Genomic DNA, 20,107 nt, shown 5'->3' with positions numbered 1-20,107 from the left:
TTGGCTATGGTGCACAAATGTCCAAGATCTTCAGGATGTGATGAGACATGGCATACACATCTTGTGCAACATCAAAAGGTGGGGGCTTTTTGCAGAGGCACTCTGGAGCAACGTGACGAAATCTAGCAATGGAACTCCGTATAGTGTTGGGGCTGTCACTGAGTAATGCGGGATAGTGCTTTCTAGTGCTACATGGGGTCATCATTCCCCAATAAAAAATGTCCAAATACACCTCCTCGGATGACTCTGAGAAGTGTAGCATAATTTTTTGTGCATGCAAGTCATTATGCAGGACATTGTGATGGTGCATGTAATGAATAGTGTGAACTAGTGCACTTAAAATATCAAATACATGATGACAGGACCCGTGGAGCTCTAGTAGGCATTTCTGCATCATCTCTGTCGAACACTGGAGATGGTCACTTTCCGTCATGTCTGAGGTAGGTAAGCCATCTTTCCAAATGATTTCCATTCTAGACAGAAATAGTATCATTGGGTTATCATCATGGACTACACCTATTGCTCGGATGATGCCCGGATGTACGACATTGCCCAAGCATGTGGCTTCTTCCAATGCTCTGGCCTATAATGCATCAGTTGGCACAGAAACCCTCAGCACCTTACATGCATAAATCTTGTGTGGATCAAAGGGAGCGACAAGAATATTGCACATATTGACTGTTCCTTTCGTGCCTGTGCCCACAGCTGCACTAGCCGTGAATCGGATGTCTCGTCGGCTGAAGTAGTATGGGCCACATGGGTCTTGGTACTGCTACACAATCATGCAAGCCATGTGATTTGCATGGTGCTTGTGCAAGCGAGAATGAAGGAGATGGGAATGTATCTACTTGTGCAGATAGATTGTACATTTGTGGTGTAGGCGAGTATGTAGGAGATGGAAACTCGTCTACGTCTGTGGTAGGAGGCACAAATGGAGAAGCAAAAGATGTGGCAAAATGTGATCATGCATGTGGTGGGAGATGTGGACCAGGAGGAGGAACTTCTTCGAGATATGGAAGATCTTGGAAAAAAGGGATACAGGAAAGACATGTTGTGGTCGATGCATTGGTGCATAGGCTGTAGTGGTGCTTGCAAGGCTACACTCGGTGGAATGTGGCATGTGACCGGGGACGTGGGTGCATTGGTGCTTGTGGTTGCAGTGGTTGCAATGTGGCATCTGACTAGGGACATGGGTGCATTGGTGCTTGTGCTTGCGATTGTGCTGGGGGTGCGGGTGCATTGCTGGAAGGTCGGTCGAGGCAGCTCCTTTGCCTTTGTAACCTCGCCATGCATACTTGATGTACGTGACCCTGGCATCTATAGTAGGACCGTCCCACTTTGTGTCACGAGTTTATGTCTCGATCTATTTGACTGAGGCATCATCGACCCTCCATCGCTAAGAGGAACAAATATTGGTCTATAGACTCTACTATGAAAACATCTAGAAATCGGTCATGCAAGGTCCTCCCTCCATGCTCTGCCATTGTCCTCACCAAATTCTGTACACTGCTTTCACCATTTTGGAAAGCTATCTCAATGATGTCCTGATCGACATTCATTAAGAAGTGTACATTCTCGTTTTTTAGCATCTTCCTCTGAAACTTAGTGAGATCAGGTTGAGGACACTTCCTCTTCTCACCTGTGTGAGCCATCTCATATGCAATAAGTTGTAACATAGAATTCAAAAAAGAATGTAGTGCTAGGTGCAATAAAAAACTGAGACTGCCTAGCATGGTCATACAAGGAAATAAAGGGAATTTCACTAGAACTGGTAGTATGCACGATACCTATTAGGGAAGGTGCCCACCCTAAGGTATGTGGACCTTATTTAAAAAATCTAAAATGTGGCACCATGGTCTATGACGAACTGAAAAAGCTCTTAAATGCAAGACTCATCTATGAGATAGAGCACACTGATTAGCTTTCACCCTTCATCATTATGCCTAAACACAACAAGAAGCTAAGGATATGTGTCAACTTAAAGAATGTGAATGCCACAACAATCAGGGAGCACTATCCCCTACCCTTATTAACAGGAATAGTGTTGGAAAAGGTGGTTGGATTAGAAATATATAGCTTCTTGGATGGCTTTAGTGGCTATGACCAAGTGCAAATTGCTCTTGCTGACCAATCAAAAATTGTATTTGCTATAGAATGGGGCATATTTGCCTATAGAGCCATGCCCTTTGGCCTATGTAATGCCCTAGCCACATTCCAGAGAGTCATGTTCACCGCCTTCAAGTCATTCCTTAATCAGTTCCTACAAGTATTCTTGGATGATTTATGCATCCACTCTAATAAGAAAGACCACTTAAAATGTCTTGAAGCAGTTCTAATCAAATGCAGGGAGTATGGCATCTCTCTAAATCCAACAAAATTCTAGTTCATGGTCACCCACGGAGTTGTTTTTGGACACATCGTTTCTCAACATGGGATTGCAAACTAATATGGACAAAATCAAAATCATCATGGGATTGCCTCCTCCTACAAATTCCAAAGGTGTACATGTCTTTATGGGACATGCGGGCTACTATAGAAGATTTATCTTGCGGTATGCCATGATAGCCAGACCACTTTACAAATGTTGGTTGGGGAGCAAGGACATCCACTAGGAGAGATGTGGATTAGAGTATCCCACAAGTGTTGACTATTCTAAAGGCTCTCTCTATATAAGAAGCCTTCTTGTATTGTTGAAGTACACATACACTCAAGATTCTCTTTATGAGTCCAAGCTAGTCTATCTTGGAACCTAATTGACTTGAGGTACATGTCATAAGCACTCTCGTCATCATGTTTGCACTTAGGCTACATCCTCCTTAGATTAGTGTTTCATCAGGATGTTGTCTCATTAGTAGAGACCTCAATCCTGCTTTTATTATCATGGCATGGTAGGCCACCAATCTTATCTCTATATGCTTTTATAGTCATTATGATACACCTGTAGTTCTTCACGATTTTCTTAGAATGTGCTTCAACAAGTGAGGTGTTGATGTGCATTGTCAATGATTTTCATCCATGCTTAGGGCCTTATGTCATGGAAGGGAAATATGTAAGAAATAGCTATTTATGTTATGCTGTGCAAATGCATCATGGGAAATAGAAAGGAAATAAGTGGGAAATAGGGTGGAACCATGGGAAATAGCACTCCATGCTCTAGACCTCAAGGTGCTATTTCCCACACTCTTGAGAACCATTGATGTGACATTTCCTTTATAGCATCTCATTTTCCCTTGGATCATTATGTCATGCATCATAGGAAAAACATTCGAATTAGGCTCTTCTAAGGGAAAAGCATCCAAAATAGGCATCATTATTTCCCCCCTTTTTCCCCTCCATGACAAGCCCGTTAGGTTCCCCATAAAATGTTTCCCAAATTGTGCGCACCACGTATGAAATATCAGACGATATATGGTCTATAGTTCATAGAGTAAAGCATAGTTTATCTCTGCAATTGTGTAGAGGGGGTTTGGATGCAAGAATGCATTGTTGTTGAGCGATCGACCCTGTGTTTAGGTTGCACTGAATCTGTATGCCTAAACAATATTCAGCAGCACCATTGTTAGGCATGGTAAACTTCAATGAGAATTGGAGCTTAATTTGTTTTTATTGTTACTTGTAAGAAGTAGACCATCTACATAGAGTGCGAGTAGGCAAACGGAGTGAGTAGATTGTTTATAGTAAACACTACTATCAAAAGCAATGCAGATCGATGAAGCTGAGCTCAAGGAGGAACTTGTTGAGACAACCCGAGGTGATTATTTCAAGCCGTATAGACTTTTGAGGAGAAAGCGTACGTGATTCTCATGACCTGAGTGAACGTACCCCGTCGGTTGGTGCATGTAGACTTCTTGAGCTTCGAGGACTTTTATTCAAAAATGCAGTTTTAACATGCAACAGGAAGCCTTTGGGAATGCTAATGGTGATGATAAGACAAAGTGATTGCATGCAAAGAATGGGAGCATAGGTTTCCATGTAATCTACACCATGAATTTCTGCAAAACCTTGTGCTACCAGCTGCTGTGCTTTGAAATAAGAACAGTGCCATCTCCATTGAGTTTGTTCTTAAGGAGCTATTTTGACCCGATTATCTTTATGTGAGATGTGAGAAGGTGGATCCTCTAGGACCTAGGTTAACAAATCAAGTTCATCATACATAGCATGTCGGGCTTCATTAGAGTGTAGAGCTACTTGGACATGAACATGGTTGTTAGTTGGAACATCCAGTAGCTCCATAGGATGCGGAGCAATGGCAATGGCGAGAGAATACTCAAAGTCTTTGAAGCATGGACCATGTGCCATGGGTAACACACATTGAACATCATTGGGGTGGCATGGAATGAATCATCGGATCTATCAACAAGTCATCGATGTGTTTATCAACCACCTCTCAACGGGTAATTTTATTATGACACTCTCGTATAAGTAGTTATTATTTGGTTAATTTATTATGTTGGTCCTTATAGTTCAATCAAGTGAAAGCTTTGAGCATATTCAAGTGTAATTTATTTTCCAAATGTATTGAATTCTCATGGTGAAAAAACAGAAGGTTGTCATCCACTGTGGGTGGTACAATGTTATAGCCTTATCTTTTGTAATGCTTAGTACCATAGCATAGCTAACTATAATACAAAAAGGACACTTCTTATGCCACCTGGAAAGGAATTTGTCAAGAAAACAATAGAATGATGTAAGACTTCTTCCATGGTAGTACTCCTTACAGTACTTATGTTTAGAAAAGGCTAAAAACCTTTACACGTCAATTGTTGCTAAATAATAAATCTAGCCAAATCTGATGTAAGTGAACTCTTTTATTTCTTTACAAATACAATGCCCATGGTTTTTTCCACGTACATCTTGTTTTGGTGTATACTAATCAATCGTTGTGGTTTTTGGTTTTGCGTGAAAATATTTGAGAAACCTAGTGAAGAGATAAAGATTTGTTACTTTTTCATGGGTAGCAAAGTCTTAAGGGAAACCATTGGTGCAATGAATCATCTTTTTATGATTGTCCTTAGAATCTGTATCGGCATCTTTATCAGCATCACTTTCATAAGAGTATAATTTTTAAGTCCCCTTGAAACATAATCCTAGAGGAAAAGTAGTATAAAGCTCGTCACAAAGTAAAGGACCTGTTGATGTTTGATTTTTTCATATATTCATTTTATAAAGGTTTAATATCTATATTTGAAAATATGTAACTCACATCAACAAGCATTATAATCATGTTGGGATGCTAATGTGTGCAGTATGTACAACCTTGACCAAGACATTTTTTTTCACCACCTTGCAACTACTCCACTCCTATGGTACATGCCAACTTAGTGCCATTGAGCAAATCACACAAGTCTTATTGATTGGATTTCCCCTCACTTGCAAAGAGTAGTAATTAACATATGATTGGCATATTGTCTAAAGACACACTTTGAAGGTAGAGGCAATCATTTCATTTCTAATAAATTTTGTAGGAATAATAGCACATTGCTTTCATTGCATCTCACAAAACACATTTAGAGGGATCTCTTTATTAAGTTATTTTGTTGGGCTTATGATTTTCTTTAGAAAAGTGGATATTCTATTACAATGTGCATGGGAAAATTTCTACTCTACTCTCTATTATTTTCCAAAATGAAGAAATTTGTTATACATTGTGCTCCAATGCAAATGTCCTAGTGTTACGAATGCTTAGAAAACCCCGAGAGAGAGAGAGAGAGAGAGAGAGAGAGAGAGAGAGAGAGAGAGAGAGAGAGAGAGAGAGAGAGAGAGAGAGAGAGAATTGGTGTGATATTCCAAAACAACATGAAAGAGGCCTCCACCCTAGCACATGCACCCCTATTTGTCCATCATTTGCCCAAAATGTCACGTTCCAACAACTAACACACGACATTCTAGAACCCATGTAGGGTGGATAATATTAGAAGTACAAAATTATTAATGTATTACATTGAACTACCAATGCTTAAGTGGCACTTTGCATTTCTCATGTAGTGGTTTATTAGCATTGCCTCCATAGTATAGTGGAGGATTGGATTCTCCTTTGTGAATTTCCACATGTAATTTTTAAAAAAAGTTATCGACTTGTCTTAGACTACCTTTTATTGGAGATTGCTTTAACCTTCAAGGTAAAATTACCTATTAATAGCCCGATGGACTAAAAGATGAAATCATGTGCTTTCTTGCTTTTATCCAAAGGCCCCCACTTTACCACTACTGCTTAAGTGCACAGCTTAAGTGCACAGTGCACACTGACCAAAAAAAATGAAATCATGTGCTTTCTTGTTTGTATCCAAAAGCGCCCACTTTACCACTATACTAGTAGGGAGTGCCTTAGTGGAGTGTGTTCCATGAGATTGTGTCATGTGATATATTAATGCGGGGATTGGCCTCGTGTTATATAGGTTATTAATCAAACTACCTCACGAGGTGGTGAGGAGCTCCCCTCAAGGATGGTGGTGTCGAAGACAGATCTTGATCTGAGAAGGTTATGAGAAGAGGTAAGTTTTAATGTAAATTTGTTTTTTTTGTGTGTGGAGAAAAATCTTGATATTATTAAATGAAAAAAGAGAAAAGAAATACTTTAAATTTAAATTTGTTCCAAAGTTCAAATTTAAATTTGTTGCATGGAATGAAAGAGTCGAGGGAGTGATTCTGATCTGTTTTGTAGGATGTACCATTCAAGCCAAGGTATTTGGTGACCTTCACCGTTGGTTTTGATCAACGAGACATTATCAATGCTGCAATTCCCAAGGTCTCAACACATAGCTACGTTTTTGTAACGAAATGTGCCACGGGAACTGAAACCCATTTCTCGTGTGGCCTCTGATGCGATCTTGTTGCTGTCAGTTTTCCAACAAAGTGGTCAGTATATCACCGTGTCTTGATGTCATAGTTCAAAAAAACGTTGATAACTGGGTATGTCAATTTACATTAAATGTAAAACTTCACAGCTACGGCATTAACAATCGCTTCTACTGTGTGGATAGGTGGTTTGCAAAACGTTTCTCACATCCTGATGTGGTGGCGCCGTTTGAGTACATATTTATATGGGATGAAGACCTAGGTTTGGACAATTTCGACGCAGAAGCGTGAGTTTCGAGTTCAGCTGGATATATCATGTCGGGAAAATCTCATTTGTTTTTCAAGAATCCTGTGTCAATTTATGGAAGATCAGCTTGGCAAAGCGTGAAACTTATGTAGGTGTTTTATTTTTTATGAAAAGCAATTTGACAAGCCTCGTTTAACTCTTTATTGCTTCCTTCTGATTTTGGTCATGCAGTCCTTACAGCCTCTATGTTTTTGTCCAAGTAGGGAGTGGATGGAAGGTATCGTGAAGACACACGAGTTCTGTCCATGTGAGGTGTATTTATTTAGTTAGTCCTTCACATGATATTATATCATAATAATCTGAAAGGAGGGATTCTTTGTTTGTACTCTGGTCCCAAATCTCTGCCCACCTGAATTTAAGCAAAACTGGGTTTTGCTATTGGTAAATAGGTCTGCTGCTCGTTTTTGTAAATGGCGTTGACATATAACTTTGCTTTGCTGTAAGAAAAATATTTGGCATACTTATTCATTTAGGCATTTGAGTCATCCCCTACATCACGTATACTTTGAAGTATTTCTTGTCATAATTGAAAGAGTCTCATTAACGGATCACTGTTTATGTCCATAACAGGCATTGCTAATCGGTGATCTAATAACTATCATCTCAGGTGTAATATTCTTCAATGTTGTTAGCTTATGCAATTGAGTCAGTAAATTTTTACATCTCATTAATAAAGCTCTAAACTAATTAATGAGATTGAACACTCATCCTTTTAACTTTAACAAGGGCTTGGCGATTGTCTATATGGAGACTGCACATTTATATTTCTGTTTACGACCTATCTGACCAAGAGTCTGTTTCAGGTATATATATCTTGTCAAGAAACATGGCCTAGAGATCTCTCAACCTGCTATAGAATCATCAGAAGGAAGGGTGGTCTGGCGAGTAACACGGCGCTTAAATAATTCTGAAGTGCACAGGTAGGAACTCCAGCTTTTCTATGTCAATTCGATATCCTCCTATGAAGATGAATCTTCTATTTTTGAAATTTTCAAGAATGAAGAAGATACGGAGGTCCCAAAGGGCACTATAAAGCATGGACAAGAAAGTGCACAAAAATTCACTTGCTCTCATGCATGCAGAAAGTTATGCTAAAGCACTAATTAGCAGTGACTTGTTGTGCCTTCTTTTGTTAAGCCTTTCTACTGTGCTTCAGTCAGATTGTTCATTCAATATTTGATGGTCTCTTTGCCAGGAAGGGCGGAAAATGCGAGGATCCGACCAAACCTCCATGTGCAGGGTATATAACAGCTCCATTGTGGGATTGCTTTAATTTCTTCTTTTTGTAGCCAAGAGATGGCGTTGAAGTATAAGTTGTCTTTTCTTTGATATAAGAAAGGTCAGAGAAAGATCAGAGAAAGGTTTGTGAGTTTCCTTGATATAAGAAAGGTCAGTGAAAGAATTATGAGTTTCTTAGTTTATCCATCTTCTTAGACAGGTTTATTGAGATCATGGCCCCTGTATTTTTGAGGACTGCATGGAAATGTGTTTGGCACCTTATACAGGTACAAATATAGCCATTCCTTAGCTTGTTTCTCATGCTTTTTGAGAATGTCAGGGAACTTTAAAACATAGGTCACACAGTGAATGTAAAGAAGATGTTCCCAAATTTTTTTGATCAAAAGTAATTCAAATTGCCTTTTTGAGGATTGCTCTTTCTTTAGGTGATGGACTTACGAGAATGATCTGGTTCATTGTTGGGGTTTGGATCTTTCATTGAGGAGATGTGTGAAGGTAAGTACGTATATGTGCTCCTAAAATCTTTGGGACTCGGAAGACTTTGCCATGTAATAATTTGTGCCAATATCCAATTCCTTATGCTATCTTGTCGCACATGGCTTGACATTTCAATACAATTCAGAATCGGAAATGTGCATATATGATTGTCTATGTTGTCTTGCACTGCATGAATTTATATGGATTTGTTGCGCATAATCGCAGTGTAAAGAAAATGAGATTTGCACGATAAATTATTTAAAACAGTTGAGATAACTAGATTTGGAAATTGTTAGACAAGGATAAGAGAGATTTTGAGGCATTCTCCTCTTGTTTTATTGACAAGGCAAAATACATTCATTGAAGGGCCTGATGCCCAGACCAAACAGGTTACAGTACATATGGAGAACTACAATCCAGTTTTGTTTCTTCTTTTACAGAGGAAGCAGAACAACTGACATATAAAGATATCATAGACTACGGACCTTTCTGAAACAATCATGTAATAGCAAAGGGTAGTCATTTGTCTTCCTTCCTTTTCTACAAAGGAGACGAGTGACAAAAATTATAAATCAGAAGTTTTGTTTAACTATCTTTTTGTTTCTTAGATATGCAACCTCCTGTGATCATGAAGCAATAGCTTGATGTAGCCCTTTTGGTATTAGTATGCCTGCCTCATCTAAAATCACAATATGGCCATCCAAAATTTCATGCTTTTGGTTTGTGCATCTCAGATGCATCTAAGCTCCCAGATTCCAGCCCTCTTGTGATTCTCCACATTGCAAAGTAATGTTTCGTTGAGCATTGAATAGCTAAATCAGATTTCCAACCAACTCTCTATGCTGTGTGATGTCTAGCAATGGGACAAGTCTTCTTTGGACATTTTGCATTTGCTTCTGTAAGAGTTGTAGATGGTATCTTCAAAGAACGGAAATCACATTAACATCTCTTTTCCGTCAAATGAAGTTGCGTTTAGGACCAAGCATGCACCTCACTGCCAAGACAAAAATGAATAAATCCAAGAAGTGCCATCTTGACTTATGAAATGCAACACTTTTCTCTCTTCTCCCATAAAATATATAGGTTGTTGTTTGAAGGACTTTTGAACAACTCAGTTCGTTTGAAGTACTCATTGATGCGTGCGTACCACCCTCAGGGCCATAAAGTGCCTTTACATGTCTGCACACTTTGGCTTCTAGATCTCCATTCAAAAGGGCTGACATCGTGTCCATTTGAAGTACTGGAATTGGTGGTGTGCAGGTAAGGCACAATCTCTTGATTTTTGGCATTGTTGGTGTTAAGCAAAGTTTCTTAGTAGTTGAAATCATTACAACTATGCTCTCTTGCAGAGTTGAGAGTCCATCCCATCTTCATGGCCACTTCTTATGTGAGCTCCCCTTCACTTCTTCAAAGGTATTTGGTCCCCTAATGTCCATCAGGGTATAATTCACCAAGTTGGTTTGGTTTTCTTGAGACTGAAGTCTTGATCGCCAGGTTATCTGCAGTTGGCTCGGGGTTGATTATGTAATGAGCGAAATGATTTTTCAAATATACTAAGGACTATTGTATTACAATGGCCTAAATGTAGAGAAAAGGTGAGGATGAGAGTGCCTTTGCAAAATAATGATTAAGACAATATAGCAAGCATGAAAATATGGGAGCAAGAAGGGAATGTACCCTCTAGTTTGTGAAAGTCGCCTTATTGGAAAAGGGACTCAGCTTTGAAATATGCATCTAAAGTCATGTATTCATTTCCACTCTCTCATGGAGAGATTTTGTGGTGACTGGAGAGCAAGGAGGACGAAACAACTCAAGTGTACTTCAGGAAATGATAATGAGTGAAAGTACCAAGTACAAGTGTCCTAACCCTTAATTGTCCTTCTTGTCCTAACCCTAGATAGGGCTAACAGTCTTAAGAGTACTGACAGTCCTAAAAGGACTAAATCTAGCCTACAAGGCTCACACTAGGGAAAATGGGGCAAAAACCCCCTCCATGGTACGGCTGAAATATCTCAGGAATGTTGAGGAATACTTGGAAATGAAATAATGGTTGCACATGTTCACCTGCAATGGATATAGCAACCTGTAATAGTACAGGGATAGAAGTATCACGTAACAAAAGGTACCAAGTGTAAAGCTTGCCAAAAGCTTCAAACTTGGGTCCCGCTAAAGCCTTCATGAAGAGACTTGCCCAGATCTTGTGTCGGAACATAGGGCATGAAACACGGGATAGCGCGCAATTGCCAAGGCACTCTAGCTGTTAGTATATATGGTAGTAGAAGATGTCTGACCAAGATCAAGATTTGCAAGTAGCATACGAAGCGTGACACACTAACAGTGCATGAAACACGGGATTGCGCACAATAGCCAAGGCACTCTAGCGGTCAGTATATATGGTAGTAGAAAATGTCTGACCAACATCAAGATCTGCAAGTAGCATACAAAGTGTGGCACACTCAACAATATATGTAAAGGCTACCCTGTACAAAACCTCACAACTATAAGTAGCAATTGTGGCTGCTTCTTGCTGAACCAAGAAATGCATGAAGTCCCAAGCATAAAATAGTTGCCACTTTGTGACACCCTGACATCGTAACAACCAGCTCAGTTATTGTCTGTGAAAGCATGCATGATCAGTGAGGACTTATCATCATAGAGAAGTCCCAAATGTTGTGCGCCTTTCGAAAGACTCGCTTCACTACCTGCCGATGCTGTGTATTGGGTTTATGCATAAACCTGCTCAATTGGGAAACGGCATATTGGAAACCAAGCTAAGTCTATTAAATAAATCAGGCAACCAACATCCTGCTGAGAATGGCATCAAATGGATCACTGCCATCTTCTGAGTAAAAATGGAAGCCAAGCTCCAAAGGTGTCGAAACCGGCTTACAATCCTCAAACTGAAAGTGATGCAAGGGATTGTCCAATATATTCAGATTGGCTCATCATAATGCCCCCCTCAAAGTGAGCAAATTGGATCCCAAGATGATATTGCAAATTGCAATAGACCCATATCTGTCATGGCAAAAGATTGCTGCAAATCAGCCTTAAAGGCTACAATTTGCTGAGTAGATGGCCCAATTATAAGCATGTCATCCACATAAAGAGTAGTGTTGTTCCAGTAGGCTGTTCTTAAAACCAAGGCAAATCAAATGCGCATGAGTCTTTGCATACGACGCCTGGGGTGCTTGCTTCAAGCCAGCATATCTTATTTTTAGATTCCTACACCTCAAAACTAGGAGGTTAACTGGCATATACCTCTTCAAGCAAGTCACCATGAAGAAAGACATTCTTAATGTCTAGCTAGATTAATTAACCTTGGTGAAGGGTAAAATAATAATAATAATAGGGAGTTTTGTCCAAAGATTTGTGCTACCATTGTAGTGAGGCTGAGCATCATTGAATATATAAAAAATACAACTGGGTTTACCCAGTTGGGGGGAGTGGCCTCATTCTCACCCAGTCGGGTGCCGGTGTACTTGTCTCTATCTCTTTTATTTTCCTGTTCATATGTGGTATGAATGCATTTAAAACTGTGGCATTTTTATGTGGAATTTATAAACGTTCTAAAATTCTAATTTTATTAAGTTATTTGACTGGAAATCACACTTCTGTGTAAGCACGACTTTGACAGAATCTAACTCTGCTTTCATAGAATCCATTCATTCCTTGCTGTCAAAAGCATCCCTGTGGCATAAAGGTTCTTCATTACAGGCTATGGCATGCATCTGGCGGTGACTTATTCTGCAAGAAGTGGCGATAGCTTGGGGAGAGTCCAAGCAATAGCTACAAGCAGTGAATAGCTGGCAGCTGATTTCAAAGTCCAAACGTAGAGAAGCTCCTCTAGAACAGACAGCAACAACACCTTCTGAAACCTCAACTAGACTTCAAACCCAGCTTTAACATACAAATTACAGCCTTTTGATCAATTGCAGTTTGGAAAATGCACCCACAAGCAGCTGGAAATCAATTCGCAGCACCAGGAATCAATTCACGGCTTTTTGTAACGAATCGCCCTTGCTGGAATACTTCGTCTGGTGGCTGGAAATCAACTGAAGTCAAGATTCCTCTTTATTTCTAGGAAGAAGCACCAATTGGTGAGACCTTCCACCAGAACGAGGACAAGCAGAGACCAAGGTTGTGTGGGCAATAGGGACACTGATGTACCTTGATACCACTGTTGAGTGGAGATTAAGGAGGACGAAATGACTCAAGTGTACTTGCAGGAAATGATAATGAGTTAAAGGACAAAGTACAACCATATGCTGTATGGCCTATCGTAGAACTAAGTGTCCTAACCCTAGATAGGACCAACAGTAACAGTAACAGTAACAGTAACAGCCCTAATAGTACCAGGCTCATCCTAGGGAAAATGTGTCCTTACACTACAAGGCTCATACCAGGGAAATATGACAACAATGCCTTTATTTTATTGATATTATATCTTGAACCTCATCATACTATCAAGTGTGCAAGTCAGCTCTTGATATTCCTGTCACAGTTCGCCTTTCAACTTCCATTTCCATTTCCATTCTGGAGACAAGTTGTCCTTCGATAGCTCGCATTTACCTCCATTGGTGTGCTATTAGTTTGCAATCTCTAATAAGCATATAGAATATTTCTGGTCTACTTCTGTGAGAAGCACCTCTATCCCAAATGTAGTTATCCAAGGTTCTTCATCTTGAATGCTTTCTTCAAGAGTCCTGGATAACCTTGATCTTCTCCTCGTGATCACCTATAAGGAATAGATGCAAAATCAGCCTCCTTCCCAAAAGCGGTATAGATTGGCATTTTGAAGGACTTGTGAACAATCCGATCTGTTTGAAGTACTCATCAATGCGTGTATACCATGCCCTTGGGGCTTGTTTGAGCCCATAGCGTGGCTTTCGGAGTTTCCACACCTTGTCACCTGAAAGTTGAAACTGTGGAGGCTGTTCCATGTACTTCATTCATTGCTACCACGTAATAGCATTTGTAAATCCTTACATTATTGATGACCATTCTGTTAGAGGCTAGTGCCAAATTAGAGGATTCAACTTTGCGAAAATTGTCACGGGGACGTGAAAAATCTATTTTAACTCAATCTGAGGTTAGCCTTGGTTAAGTCAAGTAATAGTTTGGCTGTGATGGAGTGGGTAGAGGAAGTGCAAACTTCCTAGAAGTCCCTTGGGGCAAATTCTAGGTGTACCCACTAGGTCCTAGGGGCAAGGCAAAGGCATTAAAGAGGGTTCTTAAAGTTGGGCCCAAGGACAACCAGCGTTTTCCTTGGTCAGGTGGGTTAGGACTTTAATGAAGGGCCAGTTATCATGCATGCAGATGCATGTGCTCCTACCACACCTACCATCTCTGTCCCTCACCCTCTTGGAGTATTCCCAGCTTGCAGAAGTTCCCTCCTGCTGATTCTCGGTGCATCTTCCTGCTCCTGCTCCTGTTTCCTCCTTCTGTTGCTGCACATGCTTTCGGTTTCTGTCTTCCATTTGATTTCCTTTTCTTGATTTGAAGCTATTTGTAGTACTTTTCTTGTGTTTGGAGTCCTTCTGGGTTTCCATAGGCTCAAGCAAGCACTCAAAAGAAAGGGTGTGCCTAGGGAAAGGAGGCCAGAGGACAGTGTTGATGCATGTGAAAGCCTTGAGGCTACCTTGAGCACAGTTTGCATGTTGGTTTGGATGCTTTGATGCTTTCAGTTGAAGATTGCCTTGCCAGTGATCCTAGTGGTGCACTATGAATAGATGCCCAGAAGATAGTGAGAGGAATTGCAAGAGGAACAGTGCAAGGGTGAGTCCCCTGGTGTAAAGCATTTTCCATTCAAAAGAATTAAATAAATACCGAAAGGGGCGCCAAGGCATTTGGGGCCATTGGGTGTCTTGTGTACTGTTTTCATTGAGCAGGGGCATTCTAGCCTCCACACAGTTCTTGTTCAGTTTATTTCTAAGTGTGAGGCATTTGACAGTTTAGCAAAGGTTCACTGCCCTTTAGTTTCTTGAAGGCCGGTTACAGAAACTGAATGCAAGAATAAGCTTACTCCCAAATGCTTTTCTGAATCAACATCACAACAACAAACTTGAATTCTTTGCAAAGTGGCTGCTAGTTGAACATTGAGTCAAGGGGTGAGACACCTAGGATTCCCTATGCCATATGTGAGCTTTGGCCCTTGGGTCAGTTTGAGGGATTCTTGGGAGTGGAGCATGAGGATGAAAGTCCAGCCCTACGTCTCCCTAAAGACATTTGTGTGCAGATGGGGCTATGTGGTATGGGACCCAGTGGCTTCACTATCCTGCTTGCTCTCATGTCTTGTTGACGCTTTCTTGTTTACAAGCCCTTGTCAAATTGCTTCCTTTGGCTAGAGCATTTATCAATCTTTCTTCTTTTTGGGTGGTATGCAATAAAGATTGAAGACATTAAGCCCATCTGGTATGTCCGAAAGACACCATAGGCTGCAAGGATGGAGGTTTTTCCAAATCATGGACATCTTCAATTGGAGCAAAGGTTGTTGATCTCTCAAACACAAACTCACGTTTGGTTCCATGAATGGACAGATTGTTAAATCAAAAGGTAACTATATGGAGAAGCAATATTCACAAAGTTCTGGCTGAATAACTTTAGAATAGCTGCATATGCCCAATAGAGATCTGAAGGTGTGAATCTTCTTTGGAGTAGTTCACTCTTGGATGATGTTAGTCTTTGTGATCATATGGGTCAAATTTAGGGGTGAAATGGACTACATTAATAATAGGAGTAGATTTGCCATCTTCTCTTGATGAAAAAGCAGATGCCCCCTCTCGTTTGGTCCTTTGCCCTTCGTAAGACGTCCAAGCATGTGGGGAACTTCCAAGATGGATGACCAATTGCTACATCTTTGCATTAAAAGCATCTTCCTTTAATGAGCTTGTTTCTCCCTGTTTTTGACGCTGGATGCATTGAAACAAAAGCTCAAGTATCTTCCTTGCTATTAATTGTGATTGTGGTGATTCTACGCTAGAGAATATAGGGTACTCTACATCTTTTGGAGCTCTCTCCATCAAAAGGTGAATGGTAAAAGCCACACATACAAGTCGAATTACTAACGAAGCTGGATGTTGTATTGCAGAGTAACCAAATGGATTCGCTCTAGTGCTTGCTCTCACGTCTTGTTGACGCTTTCTTATTTACAAGGTCTTGTGAAATTGCTTCCTCTGTCTAGAGCATTGTCACTATGTCCTTCTTTTTGGGTTGATATGCAATAAAGATTGAACACATTAAGCCCATTTGATGTGCTGAAAGACACCATAGGCTGCAAGGATGGAGGTTTTTCCAAATCATGGACATTCCAGTTGGAGCAAAGGTCGCTACTCTGTCAAGCACAAACTCATGTCTTGCTCCATGAATAGACAGAGATGAATGCTTGGCATGAGGCTTGTTTAATATTTAACAAGCTTATCTTCCTCACTGTGGTAATTAAAAGTTTCTAAATATGCACTGTGCCACCCTAGGAGCTAGATATATATCTTTTCTGATGAACATTGTCCAAAATATCATCTTTTCTCCATATTACCAATATGATCTGGTCCCACCAAGGCTTGTGGTTACCATAAAGATAACACAGACCAAGATCTACATGAGAGTCCTCTTACGGTAGTCCTATGTGCTCAATCCTCGTCATCATGACTGTGAATCGTCCACATGTATTCTAATACCATACTTATAGGCTTTGCTACCCCATGATTGAAGGTGCCAATATTGTATCATCTAAGTATTATCTCGCATACTTCGTGGCCTAGCAAAACGAGCATTTGAATTTGCTGGCAGATTGCTGAATGCCTCTTTCACAGTTTTGCTGGGGAACGGAAATGCCGTTTTGGAAACCTGTTTTTTTTAATAAAACTTTTTTTTTGGGGGTGAAAATTTTGGCAGCTTGTTGCTTCTTTTTTCTGACATGATTCATGATCATGACGATAGGTGGTTTTGTTTTTCTGATATGTCACATGGTTCATGAATCAGGATATTATTATCATGGATGCTTTGAACTTGTGCAGTTGTAAATTGTAATCCATTTCAGATTGCTGTTAGTTGACTGTTGAATCATCATTCATGAATGATAGATCATAGAATCATAGATGTGGAAGCATGTTGCGTGAGTCATGACTTAATGCTTATTGTCACTCCAAGCACTATATTGATAATTGTATTATGTATAAAAAATTTATTTTATACATAAGTTGTATCATATTGCTGGTTCTTGTTCTGCTGTTTCGGCTAACGGCCGGAAACTCAGTTGCCCTGTTTCTCCTGTTTTCGTTTCTCCCGTTTCCGTTTTGGCTGGCAACTATGGTTGGGTCGGATCTTTTTTTCTCCTCAAAAGGTGGCTTTTGTATCAGATATTTTTGCAATGCAAGGGAGTCGGAGGGAGGTGCCTTTTGTTCTGACAGGAAAGTTGTCAGACCTGTAAGACATAGACTGGTAGCTGTGAAATTCACGATTATATTGTAGGCATGGAGTGATATAGATCTCAATGATTTAGAGCTTCTTGAGAGGCAATATTGATTGGAGAATCAGTAGAGCCTTGGCGTTCTATCATAGTTATTTTGATAGAGAAATGCTGCTTTTCTTGAGTAGTTTTTGACGCAAGTATACTTCTTTATTATGTGGAATCAAAGGGATATGCACTTATATTAAGCAGGGCGTTTTTTCCCTTTGGGGTGTGGATATTATTCTGGGCTCATATTGACCTTGAATTATAGGGATGTATTGATAATATCTGGATAAATGATGGTATCCAGGCCGTTTGTTAAATCCGTTGGTATTCTAATTTAATCGCATATTTGTTTTGTAATAGTGTCAATTGTCCGTCTTTAAACTTTATCATCAAGTTAGGTGGTGTGGAAGCCAGATAATTGGAATGTTATGAAATCCGTGATGTTAAGTCGTTTAAAATTTTATGTATTTGGCCAGGCTGCAGAGGAAAAGATTGGAGTCGTGGATGCCCAATGGATTTTGCATAAGCATCTCCCCACTTTGAACAACCAGGTAGCTGTTCCATTATTTTGTTCGAAGAAAATTCATTTACTTGAGCAGTTTCCATCAACCTGCCATTTGTGAAAAAGCTTGAACTGTGAGCACTATCTGCAGGGCCTTGATTCTCACAAGCAAACAGATTCTCTTGCATACCTTTCACTGCAAACTAGAAGATCACCTTTCGGGAAACTCCTTATACCAATATTTTATATTTGCACACAATTACAAAGTCCATTTTTAAAATGAATCTGGGCATATACTACAAGTTTTAAGCCTTGTTGTCCCTTTCCAGATACGAGCAGCTTTGTGAACCATCCTTAAACATGACTGAACTGATTTCGAAAAACACAACCTTGTGTGTGCTTGATATCATGACAATTCAAAGCATAAAAATGCGATGTCGTGTATATCAAATGAGAGTTGGTGATGGTTTCAGTACAGCGTCAGGAAATAAGCAAAGTCTGTGATCTTGTTTATTGGACACATCCTTGAAAAATGACGTGTGATTTTTAACCGTTCCATCAGGTGATCGACAGGTGCAATTATGAAAAGACGTTGTTTCGAGAACGATTTGAACAAGCTGATGAAGAATCCATAAAGGACCAAAACGCATACCCATCTGCGTGAGAGTGAAGCTCTGAGCGTGCAAATTCTGATGCGTCCAGAATTGGCTTCAGTTACCAGCCCAATTCATCATTGGACCTGATTTAGCTTCATCTAAGCTCCACGATGATCTTTTTATGCATCTGTGAAATGTGATGCTGGGACAAGGTGAACATGCAACGTAGGAATCTTGAGACTCTGTTAGTTGCCAATGGGAACTGGAAGCCTGTTAGTTGAGACTCTGTTAGTTGCCATCTAGTTAAGCTTGTACTTTCTAAGCCTGGTTTTTGATAATTCACATGAAAGTGGCTGTATGTATTAACAGTTTGTTTAAATGTGATTCAGCTAGAATGAGAAACATCCAACCTGAAACTCCTAATCTTTTAAGTTTTGTAGAAAAGACTGCTTATTTTCTGGTACCGATCAGGCCATGGTATGTGCACCTACAAGGCTTTCATTCTTGTCTAGTTTTATTGTGCATGTTTGTATTACCCGTCTTCCACTTTGCATTTCCCATATGCATTTGACTGTGGTTCTTGCCCTACCAGTCTTTAGTTTCTTTTTTTAGTTGAGGAATTTTGGAGTCACCTATTATGTAGTTGTCGTGTAGTTTTCAGTCGTGGCTTTGCTATATACAATTGCTATAAATGCTTAAAGAAGAATTGCTCTCTCTGTCTCTCTCTCTCTCTCTCTCTCTCTCCCTCTCTCAAACAAACTTTAACATTATACAAATATCCAGGCCTAGCAGTCACATACAGCTACTAATGGAATGCTTGTGAAAGAGAGGTCAAAAGGCACTCTTTGAGCTGCAAAATAAACTCAAAAAGACACAGAATTTAAAAATATTCATATTTGCTACCTTGGTACAACCGGTTTTGTTTGGGCCCAACATAGCACAAGAAGCATGGAAAAGAATTGAATCCATCCCAAACGAAGTTAATTGAGAAACTAGGAGCAAAAGCACAAACTTCATACCCAAGATTGCTAGTTGGAGGAATGCTTGCTCAGGAGTCAATTTATTCACGAGAGGAGGAAGAGATCCAGCACAACTTTTTTTTTAATTTAAAATTAAATTAGAAAATTTAGAATATATAACTAATGCCACAGATCAAGATACAATTGGACCTCTTCCTTGTATTCACTCTCCTTGCTTCATTACGAATGGCTTCCTAGGGTCGCTTGTCCTAATCGAGAGAGAGAGAGAGAGAGAGAGAGAGCGGGGGGGGGGAGGCAGGTAGTAGTGAGAGTAGATAGAGGGCAATAGCCACAAGTCCAATTAAATTGAACTCGTTGACAAGTTTCTATATATATTTTCTTAAGAATTAGGGCATTAGTTGAGAGAACATATGGCTAACCAACAGATAATAGAAAGTAAGCTCTATTGCACATAGAGCAATAACAACAATGAATAAAGAAAGCAACAATAACTTAAAGTTGCTAGAATGAAGGATTCTTGTAGGTTGTGATGATGCTACGAATATGGGTTGGCATGTAATAGTGGACGCATGCTCACAAAACACGACCAATTGTAGCATGCTTTGGAACAAAATTTAGGAGCAATCCCACAACGGCCCTAGAAATAATGCAGGTTAAAAGAGGGGTTTGATAGTTGAAGAATGGGGAATGGATAACCAATATATATTAGGAAAGTAATAGCAAAAAAGCAATAGAAGAGGATGGATAGGATCTAAAGTG

At 39.9% G+C, this 20,107-nt stretch overlaps 1 protein-coding gene across 1 annotated transcript; it reads left to right on the top strand.

Moving 5' to 3' along the window:
- The first annotated feature begins 1,012 nt into the window (after positions 1-1,012).
- On the top strand, positions 1,013-18,770 carry LOC147889285 (uncharacterized). Its single transcript, XM_087392033.1, has 9 exons — positions 1,013-1,249; positions 6,662-6,807; positions 6,945-7,082; positions 7,906-8,022; positions 8,298-8,342; positions 8,541-8,607; positions 8,783-8,836; positions 17,747-17,821; positions 18,335-18,770. The coding sequence occupies exons 1-9, from the start codon at positions 1,013-1,015 to the stop codon at positions 18,434-18,436; spliced, it is 981 nt and encodes a 326-aa protein (XP_087248159.1). The 3' UTR covers positions 18,437-18,770.
- The last annotated feature ends 1,337 nt before the right edge of the window (positions 18,771-20,107 follow it).

The sequence above is a fragment of the Dipteris shenzhenensis genome, chromosome 20 (assembly GCF_047967505.1).
Source record: "Dipteris shenzhenensis isolate YYH24624 ecotype China chromosome 20, Dip_SZ_1.0, whole genome shotgun sequence".
In the NCBI taxonomy this organism is placed as follows: domain Eukaryota; kingdom Viridiplantae; phylum Streptophyta; class Polypodiopsida; order Gleicheniales; family Dipteridaceae; genus Dipteris; species Dipteris shenzhenensis.
Note: the sequence above shows the minus strand (reverse complement) of the source record. Positions and strands in the feature narration are given on the sequence as shown.

Coding starts and splice junctions, on each gene's coding strand:
- LOC147889285 (XM_087392033.1), top strand. CDS start 1,013: ATGGAAGATCTTGGAAAAAAGGGATACAGGAAAGACATGTTGTGGTCG. Junction 8,023..8,297: donor AATAATTCTGAAGTGCACAG/GTAGGAACTCCA, acceptor TCTCTTTGCCAG/GAAGGGCGGAAAATGCGAGG. Junction 8,608..8,782: donor GTGTTTGGCACCTTATACAG/GTACAAATATAG, acceptor TGGACTTACGAG/AATGATCTGGTTCATTGTTG.